Source organism: Tyto alba, unplaced genomic scaffold, assembly GCF_018691265.1.
Source record: "Tyto alba isolate M040663 unplaced genomic scaffold, T.alba_DEE_v4.0 Super-Scaffold_41, whole genome shotgun sequence".
In the NCBI taxonomy this organism is placed as follows: domain Eukaryota; kingdom Metazoa; phylum Chordata; class Aves; order Strigiformes; family Tytonidae; genus Tyto; species Tyto alba.
Window position 1 is genome coordinate 593,119 of NW_024881317.1, and position 17,659 is coordinate 610,777.

The 17,659-nt window shown below is 64.1% G+C and overlaps 1 protein-coding gene across 2 annotated transcripts in view; it reads left to right on the forward strand.

Annotated features, from left to right (window-relative positions):
- Positions 1–4,006: 4,006 nt before the first annotated feature.
- The window catches only part of RASGRF1 (Ras protein specific guanine nucleotide releasing factor 1), a 39,376-nt gene continuing 25,723 nt past the window's right edge, over positions 4,007–17,659 (forward strand). For both annotated transcript variants that reach the window (XM_042804017.1, XM_042804018.1), the window contains exons 1-2: positions 4,007–4,608; positions 17,133–17,239. In XM_042804017.1, the coding sequence (XP_042659951.1) occupies positions 4,333–4,608; positions 17,133–17,239 (383 nt within the window). In that variant the 5' untranslated portion in view covers positions 4,007–4,332. The remainder of the gene's footprint in view (positions 4,609–17,132; positions 17,240–17,659) is intronic.

Below are 17,659 nucleotides of genomic sequence, written 5' to 3' on the forward strand. Positions count from 1 at the left end.
TTCCCGTGGGCGGCAGCCAAGCCCGGCCTTTACAGGAGAGGCCGAGCAGGAGCTGGGGGAGCCGCCGATAAATACCAGCGCCCACATAACCCAGCAGCATGTGGGGAGCTGGGAAGGCTGTGGGTTTTTGTATGCTTTTCGGTTTTTTTCTTTTTTTTTTTTTTTTTTTTTTTTTGTTGCGCACATGTTTAGCGTCAGCATCCTCAGCCTGCAGTTCAGCCAGCGAGATGCGCTCGGCAGCGTCTGAAATCCTCGGGGGGGGGGGGGGGGGTTGGGGGTGGAAAGGAGACAGGGGTGCAACAGGCAGCAAAGTCTGACCATCGCAGGAGGCACGTAACGCCCCGGGGGAGCAGGGCTGTGCCCCCAGCGCTGCCTGTGGGGACCCCCCCGCGCAGTGCGGTGGGTCTCAGCCCGGGGGGGCTGGTTGGGAGGGTGCCCTTGGCTCACCAGTGTCTCATGCTGGCAGCAGAGGAGAGGTCCCTGGCGAGCGGTGCCCCGCAGGGCTCTGCCCAAGGGCATTTCAGCCCCGCGTTTGCAGGCAGAGCTGGGGAGATGCCCACGGTGCTGAGCAAGGGTGCCAGCCGTGGGCACCCGGCGGGCGCGGGGAGCCGGAGCCGGGGGTACAGAGCGGGAAACTGCTTCTGCCAGCCAAGCACGAGAGAGGGAAGAGACTCTGCGGGAACTGAGCTGGTGAGGAGGCCGCTGGTGTGTGGAAGAGCCACAGGCTGAGCCAGCACGGGCCCCGGGCGGGCGGGAGGATGGGGCACGGGCTGAGAGTGGCCGGGGTCGTGTTTTCCACAGCTGATTACCGTGGCGTGGAAGTCACAGGATGCGTTCTCACGAGGAGTGGGAGCACAGCAACAGGCTTTGCAACCTGCCCGGGTGACACTGGCAGGACGTAGGGACGAGCACATCCCAGCGCTGCGGTGCTGAGCGAGCAGGGAGCCTGACGGAGAGCCCCATCCTGCACTGCGTCCTGTCCTGCCCTGAGCCTCATCCTGCACCAAGCCCCGGCCTGTGCTGAGCTCCACCCTGCACCGAGCCCCGTCCTGCACTGAGCCCCATCCTGCACTGAGCTCCACCCTGCACCGAGCCCCATCCTGCACCGAGCCCCATCCTGCGCCGAGCCCCATCCTGTGCTGAGCCCCATCCTGTGCTGAGCCCCATCCTGCACCAAGCCCCATCCTGTGCTGAGCCCCATCCTGTGCTGAGCCCCGTCCTGTGCTGAGCCCCATCCTGCACCGAGCCCCATCCTGTGCTGAGCCCCATCCTGTGCTGAGCCCCGTCCTGAACTGAGCCCCATCCTGCGCCGAGCCCCATCCTGCGCCGAGCCCCATCCTGTTCCCCCAGCTCTCCCCTGCAAGCAGGCCCCGCACCCTCGGGTGCTGCTGCTGTGCACCATTCTGCTCGGGCTCAAGGCTCCGCGTGGCGCAGGATGCCCGCAGGCATCCGATGTTTATTAAACACTTAAATGAAGAGAGAAGAAACCACTGCAGTTAAAATACTTGGAAACCCGGGGCAATGTTTCCTCTGGACAAACTCCCCGTCTCTCGGCAGCCGGCAGTGGCCGGTGCGGCTCTGGTGCGGCGGCACTGGGGAGCAGTGACAAACGCGTCACCTCTGCTGTCCCAGGGCCAAAGGGCCACGCTGCAACCGCCTTAGAGTCAGTCGAAGCAAACGTCACACGCAAAAAATACTCCTCTCTCTGTTTTAGAAATCAAGGTTTCTGGATTTGCTCGAGGCTCGCAAGCTCTCGGCTGTTTTTCCCCTTACCCTCCGTATCACCAAAGGGGGGGCCCGGCTAAACCAGCACCGGCTGGGGAGCGAAGTCCGGCTGCCTCATGTGGCACCAGCTCTGCCGCGGCTTGTCTGCCGGCTGGGGGGGCAGGGGGTGCCAAGGGCAGCGCATGGCCCTGCTCTGGCACCCAGGCCGTGCCCCTCGGGGCAGCCGTGGGTGCGCATCCCAGCCAGCCCCCAGGCCAAGCGCCTGCATCCTGGAAATGCCAGCACCCTTCCCAATGCCAGCCCGTTCCCGCCGGTTGCCATGGCAACCCGTGACCTCACTGAATTCCTCGGAGATCTGCCAGCATTTCCAGCGGAAACAAAGCTAATTAACACGGGGTTCCTGATGCCCTCCCTGTCTGCAGGGGCTTGGCCACGCGTGGGGCCGGTTCCTCGGGGTTCCTGTGCCACCTCCCACCCACCCCAGGTCTCCCATGTGCCCATCACCGCGGTGTCTGACCGACCCAGGCTGCGGGGAGCCCCGGGATATGGGAAGCACCGAGGCCCGCCCTGCCCTGCCCAGGCTCCAGCTGCTGCCAGTGCCCAGATTTCCCCGTTTTGCCTTGCTGGGCGCAGCACGCAAGGCCAGGATGGAGGAGAGGGATCGAAGGGTGAGAGGAACAGAAATAAATGGAGAAACTGGGTCCTTCCCTCTCCCACGTGTGACACCCGGGAGCGGCTGCGCAGCTGCTGGGGCGCCCTAATGAGGCGGAGGGTGGGAAGGGCGAGGATGGAGTCGGGGGGTGCCGATGCCCCTGCACGCAGAGGGACCGCCCGGCTCGAGGGACGGCGGCGTTAGGGACCGCAGCCGGGACTGGGTCGGCTCCACGCTGCTGGGTGGGGAAGTGTGGGCTGGCGTGGGACCCGCCAAGGGCAAGGCCATGCGTGGGGCTGGTCACAGGGGGTGCCCAAGGCTGGGGGGGGTGCCCAGCCGAGCAGAACCTGCTGCAGAGCCGGCATAGGTTGGGGGTCCCACCTGGCCTGGGGGTCCTGCTGGGTTTGGGGCTCATGGCAAGCCAGGGCTCGTGCCAGCCCTGGGCTGATTCAGCCCAAGGGTCCCCACTTGGGCTGGGGGTCCCGCTGCACCCCAGAGTCCCTGTCCACACAGGGCCTGGCTCTGCCCAGGGGTGCCGTCTGTCCCAAGGTCCTTCCTGGCCTGAGGGTCCCTTTTGGCCCCACTTCACCCAGGGGTCCCTCCCAGCCTGGGGCTCCAGCTGTGCCCAGAAGTCCCATGTGTCTGGGGGTCCCTCTCAGCCTGCGGGTCCCCCTGTGCCCCAAGATCCCTCTTAGCCCAGGGCTCCAGCTGTGCCCAGGGGTCCCTCTTGGCCTGGGGATCCATCCCAGCCTGGGGGTCTGGCTGTGCCCGGGGGTTCCTCTTAGCCCGGGGGTCCTGTGTGCCTGGGGATCCCTCTTGGCCTGGGGGTCCTTCTTGACCCAGGGCTCTGGCTGTGCCCGGGGATCCCTCCCGGCCTGGGGCTCTGGCTGTGCCCAGGTGTCCCTCTTACCCTGGGGCTCTGGCTGTGCCCGTGGTTCCCGTGTGCCCGGGGGTCCCTCTTATCCCGGGGGTCCCATGTGCCCAGGGGTCCCTCTTACCCTGGGGCTCCGGCTGTGCCCGTGGTTCCCGTGTGCCCGGGGGTCCCTCTTATCCCAGGGGTCCCATGTGCCCAGGGGTCCCTCTTACCCTGGGGCTCCAGCTGTGCCCGCGGTTCCCGTGTGCCCGGGGGTCCCTCTTACCCTGGGGCTCCGGCTGTGGCCGCATTTCCCATGTGCCTGGGGGTCCCTCTTATCCCGGGGGTCCCATGTGCCCAGGGGTCCCTCTTACCCTGGGGCTCCGGCTGTGCCCGCGGTTCCCGTGTGCCCGGGGGTCCCTCTTATCCTGGGGGTCCCATGTGCCCAGGGGTCCCTCTTATCCCGAGGGTCCCATGTGCCCAGGGGTCCCTCTTATCCCGAGGGTCCCATGTGCCCGGGGGTCCCTCTTACCCTGGGGCTCCGGCTGTGCCCGCGGTTCCCGTGTGCCCGGGGGTCCCTCCCGGCCCGGGGGTCCCGTGTCCGCGCTGGCAGCGGGCGGGGCGGGCGCCCCCGGCACCCCGCGGCCCCGGGGGGTGAGTGGGTGAGTGGGTGGGTGAGTGGGTGGGTGGGGGGGGAGGGAGCGGCCCCGGGGAGCGCGGCGCGGCCACCCCCGCAGCCGGCGGCAGCGCAGGGCCGGCGGCTCGGCTCGGCTCGGCTCGGCTCGGCTCGGCCCGGCCCGGCCCGGTGCTGACGGGCTCCCGGTGCCGCCGCCGCCGGCTCCGGCATCACATGACTCGCCCGTCTGCGGGAGACGCGGCTCCGGGACGCGGCGCTTCCCCCGGCAGAGCCGCCGCCGCCGCCGGCGCCGCGGGAGGCGAGCGCTGCGCGGGCAGGGCGGCGGGGCTCGGGCCCGGCATGAGCCGCCGCCGGTTCTCCGGGGGCAGCGGGCGCCGCTGATGCGGGGGCTGCGGCTGCTGGCCAGGGACCCGCCCGCCGGTCGCCCGGCGGGGACCATGTGAGGAGCCGGCGGCGCCCACCAAGATGCAGAAGGGGATGCGGCTCAATGACGGGCACGTCACCTACCTGGGGCTGCTGGCGAAGAAGGACGGCGCCAGGAAGGGCTACCTGAGCAAGCGGAGCTCCGACAACACAAAATGGCACACCAAGTGGTTCGCGCTGCTGCAGAACATGCTCTTCTACTTCGAGACCGACTCCAGCTCCCGGCCCTCGGGGCTCTACCTGCTCGAGGGCTGCGTCTGCGACCGGGCGCCCTCCCCCAAGCCCTCCCTCTCGGCCAAGGACTCCCTGGAGAAGCAGGTGGGCACGGCGGGGGCGCGGGGCCGGCAGCCCCCCCCTCCCCTCCCCACTCCCCCCGCCGCTCCGGCCGCTGTCGAGGGCGCTGGATGATGCCCCGGGGCCGCCGCTGCCCCCGCGGGGGTCCCGGCCCCGGTCCCCGGGGCTCCCGCCGCCGCAGCGCAGCGGACCTGCCCGCTGCCCGGGACCTGCCCCACGCGTGACCGGGGCGGGGGATGAGGCCGGCCGGGGGAGCGGGAGGGGATGCTCCCCGGGGTTGCAGTGCCGGTCCCCCGGCCGCGCTGCCAGCGCACCCCGGGGCAGCGGGTGAGTTCATTAGGGGGGTGTCGGGCTCTGCTGGAGGGCGCCCCCCCCCACCACCCCCCCCCCCCATGGCTAATTAGCCACCGGTAATTGGCGGCGGGGCCGCGGCGTGGGGCGCCCCCCGGCGGCCGCGGGCCGCGCTTTGCGCAGCGGAGCCCCACGCGTGTCCGCGGCGCGGCCCCGCCGGTGTTCTGGAGCAGCGGGGTGTAGAGAGGCCCACGACCCCCGGGGATCCTCCGGTGGGGTTGCTCCGTCCACGCTGTGACCCGGACGTTCGGATTCGACACGTCCCAGCTTGACGCAGTCCCCCCCGCCCCCCGTGTGCATCCCACCCGTGTGCACCCCCCGGGGCTTGCCATCGTGCTGGGGGACAAGCGCGGCCCCGCAGCGTGGGCAGCCTGGGCGATGGGTGTAGGGTGCTCAGCGCGGGGGGGAGAGGGGGGGGACTCAGGGCCTTATTTTCACGTGGATTCCACCCAGTTCCCTCTCCCCGCATGTGCGGGTCGTGCTCCTGTCACAGACCCGGCTGGAAATGCCACCCGTCCCCTCCCCGGGCGGTGGGGACAAGCAGAGCCGGGGGTCCCCCATGGCACACGCAGGGCTGGCGCCTGGCTGCAGTGCTCCCGGCCAGATGCTAATGTCTGCGGGTGCAACAGCACCGAAACAGCAAAACCATTGCGAGGCCCTGGGAGAATCCGGGGGTGTCCGTCTCCCGTGTCCCCCTGAATGCCTAGGGACCTGGCCCCCGGCGGAGGGGGTGTCTCTCCCCTGGCTGCGCCTTTCCCGGGTGGGCAGGGTGGCACGGAGCCGCGGGTGTGCAATGCTGGCAACCCCCAGCTTGTTTGTCGTTTGCTGGAGCTCGGGGTGCGCCTGAGCAGCCGGGCAGGGGGGGGTTGGTGCCGGGCGGGGGGGGGGGTGAGGAAGGCCTGCTTTCCAGCCTGGAGGGTGCAAATCCCTGCCCACCGCTGCCACAGCTTCCAAAATCGCCCCCAGCCTCAAGAACGCGGAGGAGAGGAGCCCGTCGCGGCTGAATTCCGCCCTCGCCCGCCCGGTCGGGTGCCCGTGTCGCCGCGGGCACCGGGCAGCCCCTCGCTGGGGGCAGCGGGGGTGGTTTTCCCGGCGCTGGGTGCTTGCAGGAGGCACCCTGCATTTTGGGTCCAGCTCTGCAGGTCTTGCATAATTTCTGCCTAACCGCGCTCCTGGGGGGTGGTGAGCGCTGCTGGCAGGCTGTGGGACAGGCCCCGTGGGCACTGGCCTGAGGCGGGGGGGCAGCTTGGAAGGAAATAAGCTCCTTAATTACCTCTGGCTAATCATGCCGCGCTCAGCACTCCAAAGAGCCCTGCCACAAGAGCCAGGCAGTGCAGCCCCACTGCTCCGTGGCACGTCTCCTCACTCCTGGCCAGGATCACAGGAATATTTCCCCGTTCAGATTAAAATACAGGTTGTTGGTTTTTTTGTTTTTTTTTTTTGTTTTTTTTTTTGGAACAGCTGTGCCCCCTCGCAGTCCCGGCTCTTGCACTGGAGCCGTCCCTGGGGTGCCGCACGGCCGGCTGCAGCAGCAAGGAGGGGGCTGTGTCTGCAAGGGGCCACGCTGCTGCCCTGCCCTGTCCCCTTGGGTAGCAGGGTAATGGATGCTGGTGGACGTTCCCGGTTCGCCTTCCATCCAGCTTGCTAGCCAGGTTTAAATCGAGCTTGCTCTCCAGGGTCTGTCTCCTCGTGTTTGTGCAGGAGGGATTTTCCACCAGGTAAACATTAAGTGGAGGATGTCACAGCCCCTTGCCAGTTCAAAATGCACCTGGGAGATTTATCCCCGGTGTAAATGAGGGGCTGCTGTCACGGTGCAGTGGGATCCTGCCACACCAAATATTTGCCAGGCCGCCGATCTGCGCCGATTTACCAAGGTTTAAGCGTCTGGCTCATAATTTTGTATAATTCATTAGGACAAATTTAAATGAAAGTGCTCAAGCACTTGAATGCCCACTGCTTTGCAAACTAATTAATGGCATACCAGATGAGATAAGCAGCAGAATATTTATGGTGCAGATCTGCAGCATGGTCTGTGCGGGAGGGCGAAAGCGAGCAAATGGCACACGGAGCCGGCAGGTCTCGGGGAGGAAGGGGTCCGAGTTCTGCAAACCAGATAAAACGTTTTCTTCCAGCTCACCTGGTACCGAGCTGTGTTCAGCATCGCCGGCTCTTCCTTTGAAAGCAAGGTGCTGAGGAAATTTCTAGCATTGCCCGTGATCACCATTAATTGTTTTCTGAGGGTATTTATCTATCTGGACAGTTACCACTGGAGCTATGAGGACAGTGTTCCCTGCAGCAGAGGAGTTTCAGGTTTAGATTCCTTCTTCACTGGAGTAAAGCCTGAAAGGTTTCAAATTCTCCACAAAGGAGAAATTTTAAAAGGTGGATCTTCCAAAGCCCCCTCTTTTTTAAAGTTCACATATTTTGCTTTGGCAGGGGATCTTTTTGCTGGAAATGCAGCGTATTTCTGGCATACAGTGCACGTGAGAACACGGGAGTGAAGTTATTTGAAAAACTGAAACACCGAAGAAGGGATTTGGCTGCCTCTGGAAACTTTCTTTTCTGCTTTTGCTATGGTTTTCCACAAATGAAATTTTCTTCAAACCAGTTTGATTTGGAAGGTGTTGTATGATTGGGTGGGCTTCAGGCTGTGGCCCGGAGGAAGGGTCTGCGGGAGGTGGGTGTTTGGGCTGCTCGGGGCGGTGGTGCTGGGGCGGGGGGGGGGGGGGGGGGGGTTGAACCCTCCCTTTGATTCTGCCGGGGTGTCTGGGCCATGCTGCCTCCCGGGACCTGCCGTCCCCAGCCCCCGAGGGTGAGGGTGCTGGGATGTGCCTTCCCGTGGTCACAGCTCCTGCCTCTGGGTGGAAGGGGCCATGAGAGACCCCCCCGGGTGCAGCACTGGGGGGGGGGGGCCGGGCAGGATGCGGGGTGCCCCGGGCGGGACTGGACCCGCTGGGGTGCAGCCAAAGTGAGATCCCGGCGGAGGAGCTGAGCCGGCGCGGAGGCCCGGGGCTGATCCTGCCCTGAGCTCGAGGCCGTGTGCTCAGCACCGGGAAGGGCCCGGCGTGGGGTGAGGGCCCCCCGTCACTCGGGGGTCGGGCACTGGGAATCCCGGCTGGGTTCGCTCTGCAGATCCGGCCTTGAGTGGGATTTGCAGACCCGTCCCCCGGTGCCGTGCGTTATTCTTCGTGGCTTCCCTCTGAGAGCCGACGTGATGCTGAGTCAAGCGCGAAACTCTGCAGCTCTCTGGAGCTACGAGTCCTTTTTCCCCACAAAGCCTGGGCTGCTCTTGTGGACGCACAGCCTGGAGCTGGAGATTTTTCTTCCCTGTCTTCGAAGCGTTTGCCAGGGATGGGTGTAACCCTTACTGCCCATGCTGTCAGGGGCAGGGGGGGCTCGGGGAAGCGTTTTGCACCGGGATGCAAAGCTGAGGATGAGGAGTCAGTGGGTGGGTGTGCGTGGCTGCCGTCTCCCAGTGGGATGGAGGCTTGTGGAAACGGTTCCCACCGGCCTGTCGGGGAGGGAGTTTGTCTTTCACCTCCCCGGAGTGTGTCCAGCCCTGGCCCTGCTCGTTTCCCTGCACAGCTAAGGGGGGGCACCAGAAAGCCACCTCTCTTCTTGGCAGCACGAGGAGTAGCGGAGACAAAGCGCGGTCAGCGAGGGCACCCGGTGCGGGGGCACCCGTCCCTGGGACGCTGGAAGAGCTGGAGGGAAGCGGAGCTGGGGGATGCTTGGGAGCCTCGGGGGTGGTGGGTGCCTGCAGCAGCCCCCGCCAGCTCCCGCTCCCTCGGAGCCGAGCCCCAGGCCCCGCTGTCAGAGAGCTCGGGCAGGTCCCCGAGGACGCAGCAGCGTGGGCCACAGGGTCTGGCTGTGCCTGTCCCCATCCCTGTCGCTGCGTGGGGAGCGGGGATCACCTGGGCAGAGCTCCTGGTACCCTCGGAAAGGGCTGCCCTGGGTGAGCCGGGGCCAAATGCTTTCGCTCTGCGGGCGGGACTGGCCAGGCACCCGCTGCTGGTCCCTCTGGTGAAGAGAGTGGTTGGTGATGGCTCGTCTGGAGCAGCCAGGCATTTGCCCAGACCTCCTCCTCCTCCAGCATTAGGCACAAGTGCTTTTGTTGGGTGCTGCCGTCCCAGCCCCCATGGCAATGATGAGCAGCATGTGCCCCCCCCTCCACCCCGGGGACTCCCTGGCTCTTTCCAGCAGTAGCCAGGGGAGCTGCAGACGATGGGTTCCCATCCTGGGCACCTCTGCTGCGTGCCCGGGGTTATCCGGGCCGTGCTGTGCTCCAGGCGAGCGGGAGCAGCAGCAGAGGCCACAGAAGGAGCCTTAAACCTGACCCCGAGTTGAGACAGGGGAGTGCTGGGAGCAGCGGGCAGCTCCGGTCCCAGTGGCAGGGGGGGACAGATCCCACTTCCAGAGGAGGTTCTCGCTGGGGTGAGCAGAGCGTCCGTGGGGAACCCCGGGCAGGGCTGCCCGCAGCCTGGGCACCCTCGGCTGCGCTCTGGGGGTGCGGGGCGAGGGGGCGAGGGGGTGAGGGTGCAGGGTGCGGGGCGAGGGGGTGAGGGTGCTCTGGTGCAGGGTGCGGGGTGAGGGGGTGAGGGTGCTCTGGTGCAGGGTGAGGTGGTGAGGGTGCAGGGTGCGGGGTGAGGGGGTGAGGGTGTGGGGTGAGGGGGTGAGGGTGCTCTGGCGCAGGGTGCGGGGCGAGGGGGTGAGGGTGGAGGGTGCAGGGTGAGGGTGCTCTGGCGCAGGGTGCGGGGCGAGGGGGTGAGGGTGCTCTGGTGCAGGGTGCAGGGAGAGGGGGTGAGGGTGCTCTGGTGCGGGGTGGCTGCCCACCTGCTGGGGCCCAGCATGGAGGCAGCAAAACAAAATCAAGAGGTTGGTAGGACGGGGCTGCCTGGAGAGAGCGAGCGATCCCCGTGCCGCACGGAAATCCCGCGTTAGCCACACCAGGGCTGCGCAGAACAGGCTTGGCACCGGAGGGTAACGCGCTTCTTGTCTTCTAGAAAAGTCTGTTTTCCCGTCGGGGTGTCAGTCTGAGCGTGCTGCTGCCTGATTGCCGTCTCTCTGATTATTCACATGATGCTTATTCAAAGGACAGGATAATGTAGTGTGAGCTGTGTGACTGATGGCGGCGAAGCGATTCCAGCTGAGGCTGAGCGCAGGACACCTTGCCTCTGCGGGAACTGCCCCTGTCATAGGATGAAAAACTACTCCCCAGATTTGTCATATAAATCCAAAGAAGGCAATTCTGGGACAACACGGCCTTCTTACAGGTGTTCTGTGAACAAAAGAGCTGAGGCCACGGAGTGGGTTGTTCCCCCAGTGGCACGCGTGACGGGAGCGCTGGGGGCGCAGGGTGGGAGCTGTGGCCGAGGTTGTGCCCGTCGCCGTCACCCCCCAGCTCCGCCCTGGGCGAGCTGGTGTTTGCAGGACTTGGGAGCCAAGCGCGGCGCGTGCGTTAGATGTACTCGCCCACCACCGGCGCTCGGGGCTCCGGGCTTTTAGAAGCGTTTACAGGTGGTTTCCCAAAAGACCGAGACCCCCCCCGCTGCCCCCCCGGCTTGGGGACGGCATCCCAGCACGGCGGGCTATCGCAGGCGTCACCTTCCCGAGGCTCTCCGCACCCCCGCTGATGTTGAGCATCGATGTCTCGGGTCCCTGAGCTCCGGCCGCTGCGGCGCACAGCCGGGTGCCCGGGCGGCAGCTCCTCCAGCCCTTGGTTGGTGGGTGGTCGAGAAAAACCGTGTTTGTGCGTCCAGATTCTGAGCCGAAGTGGTAAAATAGGCACTGGAATATTTTAGTTGCCAAAGACCAGGAGTCAGCAGAGGTTGGTTTCTGATAAAGCAAAAAGGGCGAGAGCATTTTCACCTCTAAAAGAAAAAAGGGCGAGAGCATTTTCACCTCTAAAAGAAAAAAATCTGAGGAAGGAAATTGTGTTAAAAAGTTTAAAAGGACGTTTTTAAAGATGATTTTTCTTTTTTTAAAGGTATGAACCACTTCTGTTTAAGAGATCTCTTGGCTTAAGCTGGTTTTGGTCTTCTCATCAGCTTAATTCACCTTGATTTGCTCACTTGGGTCTCTGCCATGACAGCCAGCCTGTTGGATTGTCCTGGATTTTTATAAACTTCAAATGAAAACTTTTTGCCTAGATGCATGTATTTTTAGCCAGGCTTTCTGCAGTGAGCTGAGTGCAGCAGGAACTCAGCCTTCATACCAGCAGCACGGGAACCTGAATTTATTTACATGCAATCTGATTTTTTGAACATAAATCACAATTTGTGAACCTAAACCTGAACTACTCGTAAGTTTGGAGATTACCCTACTGATTTTTGTGTTTTAAATGTGATGCCAGTCCGTCCCCTTTCTTCACACATTGCCGCCCAGTGGGTTCATGAAGTCTGTTACAGAAGCAGGAGGGGAGAGGAAAGAAGCCCTCCCCCAGCCCAGTCCCACCAGCTCAGCAGCCTCAGACACACCTTCTCAGCTGCACACACGCATTTTGCAGATTTATTGCAAATATTGCGCCGAGTCATCGTAGCAATGGCAATATTCATATGTACAGTCTGGCCACGGTATGAGTGTCCGATGTTCCCAGGGTTGGGACCTCGGTGTAACGCTGGTTTCTTTATTAATTACTGGATAGAGTGATGCCAAGGTTGTATTTCCAAGCTGTGAGCGGGGCAGCTGCTCACAGTGCTGGTACTGGTGATATCTGCGTGCCGGAGAGGGGAAAAATTTAATTTTTTTTTTTTTTCCCCCAATGTTTCTGCCCAAGGCTTAGGGTGGGATTCAGATGGGTGAAGCCCCCGGCTGCAGAGGGTCCCCTGCCTGCTGTTCGCCCCACTCGTGGCGTGGCAGCCCACCCGGCACGGCTGATGCTCAGCTCTGGTGCCTGTGTTTGAGCATCCTCACAGTCCGTCCTGAAGCAGAGGAGAGAAACTGCAGCCTCTGGGTTTTTTTCTTACTGTCAGCAAGCAAACGAGCTGCCCGACCGCCCATCTCCCAGTCCCGGGTCCCGTCTTCCCAGAGCACATGGTATGTAGGTCAGGGAAGTGAAAAGCTGCCATCGCTGGCTGTGGGTTTTTAGACTCATCCATCCAGATAAGAAGAGTTCCCCTCCCTTGCCCTTTATGTCAGCTGCAATAACCGTCGGCTTCGTGACTTCTGCCGTGGTGGGTGAGGGCGGGCGGGAGCACCCCCGTTGCAGAGGGATGGTGGGGGGCGTCTGGGGGGGGGGGAAAGGTCCCTGTGACAGCACCGAACCGCTGTGTGCAGGAAAGGGTGACAGTCACCGCGCCTGCCCGGGCAGCGTTGCTGGGGGGGTTTCTGTCCTGGTCCCCCCCCCCCCCCGGCTCCCGCCAGCCCCTTCAGCAGAGCCGGGCACCCTTGGGCTGCAGGAGAAAGTGCCCGGTCAAGGCAGCCGGAGCTGTCAGGCTGAAAAACGCCTGGCTCCCGGTTTTTAAAAAATTCTGGGCAGAGCGGGATGGCAGAGGCCAGCCGGGTGTTGGGGAACCGAAGCCCCCGGTGTGAGCACGGCAGGGCCGGGCACTGGGGAGCAGTGGGGACACGGGGGGATGATGGTGCAGCCGCCGTGCCGGGCACTGGGGAGCAGTGGGGACACGGGGGGATGCTGGTGCAGCCGCCGTGCCGGGCACTGGGGAGCAGTGGGGACACGGGGGGGTGCTGGTGCAGCCGCCGTGCCGGGCACTGGGGAGCAGTGGGGACACGGGGGGATGCTGGTGCAGCCGCCGTGCCGGGCACTGGGGAGCAGTGGGGACACGGGGGGTGCTGGTGCAGCCGCCGTGCCGGGCACTGGGGAGCAGTGGGGACACGGGGGGATGCTGGTGCAGCCGCTGTGCCGGGCACTGGGGAGCAGTGGGGACACGGGGGGATGCTGGTGCAGCCGCTGTGCCGGGCACTGGGGAGCAGTGGGGACACGGGGGGATGCTGGTGCAGCCGCCGTGCCGGGCACTGGGGAGCAGTGGGGACACGGGGGGGTGCTGGTGCAGCCGCCGTGCCGTGCCACGAGCCCCGCGGGGAGCCCGGCTCCCTGCTGATGGGGATCCCCGTGAGAGCTCGCCGGGCACCCTTAAACATCCCTGTGGAAACACTGTGTGGCACCTTACCGTGGCTGTGGGACACGGGGATCTGTGTCCCACCAGCGTGGCAACCCCCAAAGCACCGCAGCAAACGCGCTCTCCGTTAGCACCTCGTTGGCTTGTACTGAGGATGTGGAGGGTGGGGGAGCCCCAGTGTCCCAGCCACGGCCGGGCAGAACAGGCGTCGGACAGACACAGGCACGGGAGTGGGCAAAGAGCACCTTGGGGGGCACAGGGACGCGTGTCCAGGGGTCTGCAGGGACCCACACTTGCGGATGCACACGCAGGTTTTGTTTCTACAGCGTTGGGCATGGCGGGAGGGCAGAGCTGCTGCTGCGCTCACCGTGCCAGCCCAGGGATGTCAGACACGCGGGAGGACGTTTCTGGGGAGATAGTCCCTGTGCATTAATCACTCGGGTAGTCTCCTTCATTAATTCAAAGTCGTTTGTTGAGGTTCTGGAAGCAGAAATAGCTCCCGAGCAGCATTTTGCTGTTGTACTCTCCTCTCTGTAAAAATAGCCGAGCTGGTGCCAGGGCTCTTCTGCAGAAAAATACGACAGAGGGAGCGGAATGTGGGGGGTCGGGGCAGGGCCCTCCCAGCTGGGCCACCCTTGAGCAGAGCCGCAGGCACACGCTGGCTGGGGCACCCGGGGGAGCAACCGCTGGAAACGGTGAGCTGGGGGGGTGCTGGGGGGCTCCGGGGGAGCAGCCCCTGCCCGGGTGGGCATTGCCTGGCCCCATCCTGCCTGCACCCCTCGAGCTGCAGCCGCCCGACCCCTCGCAGGGACCGCTCGGCGTCCAGGGACGGGACTCTGCCAAACTGCTTGCTGGAGCTGAAATTCTCCCTGCTGGTATCTGCCTCCGGCTGAGTTACTGGGAAACGTTGGAGCTGCTGGAGCAAAACGTTGTTCGGCACTGCTGAAAAACACTTGCAGCCATCTCCCTGCAAGCTCGGGGTCCGCGGGACGGATTCGGCTTCCGCGGGCTGCTGGGGATGCGCCGGGTCTTCCCCCGGGAAAAGCTGGAGCAGCCTGTCAAGCCCTTAAGGTGGGAGAGAGGAGAGGTCCCGGGGGTCTCTGGCCTCACAGGCTGTGTCTCATCGAGCCCGGGGGTCTCGGCATGTTGGGGGCTTCAGTACCTGCCCCCCGCGGTGGCCGGCACCAGCCCCTCCCTGCAGCAGGCAGGGCCGGGGAGAAGCCGGCGACGGTCGCAGGGCCGCCGCTGGCCCCGGGAGGGCTTTTTAACGTTTCACTTTGTGACCCGGAATGTCCCGTGTCCTTATTTCAGGCAGAATTGCTGTGTCCTCCTGGGGTCTCCTGAAGGAACAACCCCCCCCCAGCACCAGGGTCTGGGGGGCCCCGCATCCCGCAGCGGGTGCTCAGAAGGCACCACGGAAACGGGGAATCCTGGAAAATGCCCCGTAACGAGGGACTGGCTTGAGGAATCGCATCTGCTTAGTTTGCCAGGAAGCGGAGTGAGAGGTGGTTTGAGTGAAGGGGGGTCGGTGCCCCCGGGGCTGTGAGTTGATGAGGTCTGTGGGTGAGCACAATGACCGAATGAGCACAAAACGGGTGTGAGAAGCAGCGGGTTGGAGCCGTGGGTAATGCCCCTCTGGGGCTGGGGTGGCCCAGCAGCACCAACTGCGCGTGGGGCGATGCTGGAGGCGGGGGCTGATCCTGCGCGGTGCTGGTGAGCGGCTGGGTCCGTCTGTGGGTCTGTCCCCTCGCTGCCCCACGCTGCCACCGAGCCTCGGCCCCCAACACGCTGAGCACCGCTGGAAACGCTCCCGGGCTGCCGGGGCTGATGTGTCGCCGTGCGTGATAACAGGGAAGGATCGTCATCTAGGCAGAGATAAAAGGCGGTGGGAGTTTTATTATTCAAATATAAAATAACTTCCTCCTTTCAGGCGCCCTGGGCTTCCTGGGTATTGTGTGGGGATAAATCAGAGTGACATGGGGAGCTGGCAGGAACTGGCTTTTAATTGTACACGGAGCAGCGGTCGGGACCGGAGGGTCCTGGCGGCGTTCGGCCCCGCATCGCCCGGCTCCGCTGCTGACAGCGTGGGAAATGCCACTGGCAAAGCCCTCGGGAGATTCTGGGTTTAATTTAGAAGAGCCAGAACCCGTCTGACAAAACTTCTGGTGCTGGTGTGTGGGGAGGAGCCTCGATGGACCTGGTGGGCGAAGCCGGGGGGGGACGCAGCGCGGGCGCCTGTCCCGGGTCCCCGCCGCGGGCTCTGCCACCCCTCGTTCTACGATCTGACAAGTCCCGGGGTGCTGCAGGGGGCCCCGGGGAGGGTCGGGGTGCTCTAACCCGGCACGGGAGCACACACGGGTGCTGCATCGTCCCCAAGGGACCCGCGGCGCAGGGGAAGGGCAGCCCGGGGCTCGCCGTCCCCTCCCCTCCCGCCACGCTGGGACCGCTTTGGGGGAGCCCCAGGGGCATCTCCCCGTGTTTGTGGCCCCGCAGGGACTCAGCCGAGCTCCGGCTGTTGGCGTGGGTGGATGTGGGGTGGGCTGGGGAGCGAGTGCCTGGCAGTGCCCTGGCATGGCCGGTGATATTCCCAAATCGGTGTTTAAGGGGGAGGATTTCCAGACCTGCCAACCTGATGAGGTTTTTTTAATGCTCTTTGCACGGGAAGGGATGGAAGAGAGATGGGCGTAAAGCAGAGAGGCAGAACTACCCCCAGCAGTTTAAGAGACCAACAATTTCTGGTGGATTTTCTGTCATCGGAGGTGTCTCATTGCCAGTTTTATTGGGGGTGGGAGGGAGAAAGGTGGGAGCCTCTGGGGGTGGGAGGGAGAAGAAAGGGGGGGTGGGAGGCGAAGGGCTGTGCAGCTCCAGGCATGTCCTGTGGACGGAGGCAAGCCGGGAGCCCGGCCGTGGCAGGTCAGGGGAGGGGGGGAGGTGGATTTATGCGTGTTTTGCCATGGAGAAGGCTCCTTAAGGAGAAAAATTGTCCGCAGGATCAGCAAGAAAAAGTCCTTCTCCTTAACACCCCCGGGCCTCATTAGGGGTGGGAAGGGGATGAGAGTGAAGATGCCCCCGGGAGGGGGAAGACAAGGGGAGGGCTGGGAGGGGTGGGGGTGGGAGACGGAGCCCTGTTTTGGGGAGGCGTGGTGGGCAGCGCGGCCGGTCCAGCACAGGGGTGCTGCTGGTGCTGAGCTGCCCAGCTGTGCTGGGTGAGGCCCAGCCTTGCCCTGGTGTAGCACCACACGAGCCCCCGCCTGCGTTTTGGGGCTTTTCATGGTGCTCCAGGGCCTGCGTTCGCAGCCGGGGAGCGAGCGGCTGCTGCAGGTTGGGGTTGGGTTGTGGGTTTGTTTTGTTTTGTTTTGTTTTTTTTTTATCCAAGGTATGTGTTAATTCAGATCCCTCGGAGGAGCAGATAATGTCAGGATGAGCTTTTTCTAGTGGGTTTTGTTTTAGCCCAGTTATTCCGGGCAGTATCCGGCATTGCAGCGTGGTACCTGTTTCCTAGGAGACTGCAGGAAAGCAGCACAGGAGCAGCACAAACCCCAGCCGACGCGGGCTGCCACCGCACGCAATTAGCACAAATACTGTAAATGTCAAGGGAGGCTAAATATAGCCCTGCGCCGCGTCCTCCTGCTCCGTTGCCCGTCGGAGCCTCCCGGCTCGAGCGGTGCGAGCACGTGGGGGCTCTGCCCAGCCCCAAAGCCCCGTGTCGGTGCCCGAGGACGCTCGCTGCTGCAGGGATGCGGCAGCCTAAACGCCCTTGCTCCTCCGCCCCCCTCCCCGGGTGAGGCTTGTCCCCGGGGCCACGGCCCCAGGCTCGGGTCTGCAGCCCCCCGCTGAGCTGAAGCCCGCTGTTTGCCCACCGGGATTTCCCCTCGGAGCGTTTCTCAGCCCCGGCCTCGCCCCGGCACGGCTGCGCTGCCTCGCTGGCAAGGCACAGCTTTTCCCGAGCGCTGAGGGCAGCACATCTCAGCCGTGCTCCCCGGGGTTTCAAAATGTTGTTGTTTTTTTTTTTTTTTTTTTTTTTTTTTTTTCAATTGAAGTGACCTGTAGTGGAGCATAAAGCGCTTTTCCAGCGGCCCCGTGGGAGCGAGCAATAACCGCGGCCTCTGTTTGCTCCCGCAGCATTACTTCACCGTTAACTTCAACCACGAGAACCAGAAGACCCTGGAGCTGAGGACCGAGGATGCCAAGGACTGCGACGAGTGGGTGGCAGCCATCGCTCACGCCAGGTACCCCCCTCCGCCAGCGCAGACCCGGGCCCGGGGGCTTGGAGGTGCAGCCGTGCCGGGGGGCAGCTGCGGGCAGGGAGCCTTTGAGCCAGGCACTGCTGGCAGGCAGAGCCGAGTGCTTTTGGCCCCCAGCCCCGTGTCGCAGACCCTGGAGCGGGGCAGGAGGCTGAAGACATTCCCCCCACACCCCCCCTGGCTTGCCTGTCCCCATCCCGTGCGCTGCCTGTCCCAGCCTGGTGCCGGAGCGATGCCCGATTCGCCGCCGGGTTCAAAGGCCGTTGGGAAGGGGTTCATCGTGCAATAGCAAAAAATGGTCAGAAAGAGAGTTTTTTCCCAAGCTCGTGCCAGGCTGGCAGCGAGCGGTGGGCGGCAGGTGGGTGTTGTGGGCAGGAGATCTGCTGCAGCACCTTAACGAGAGCG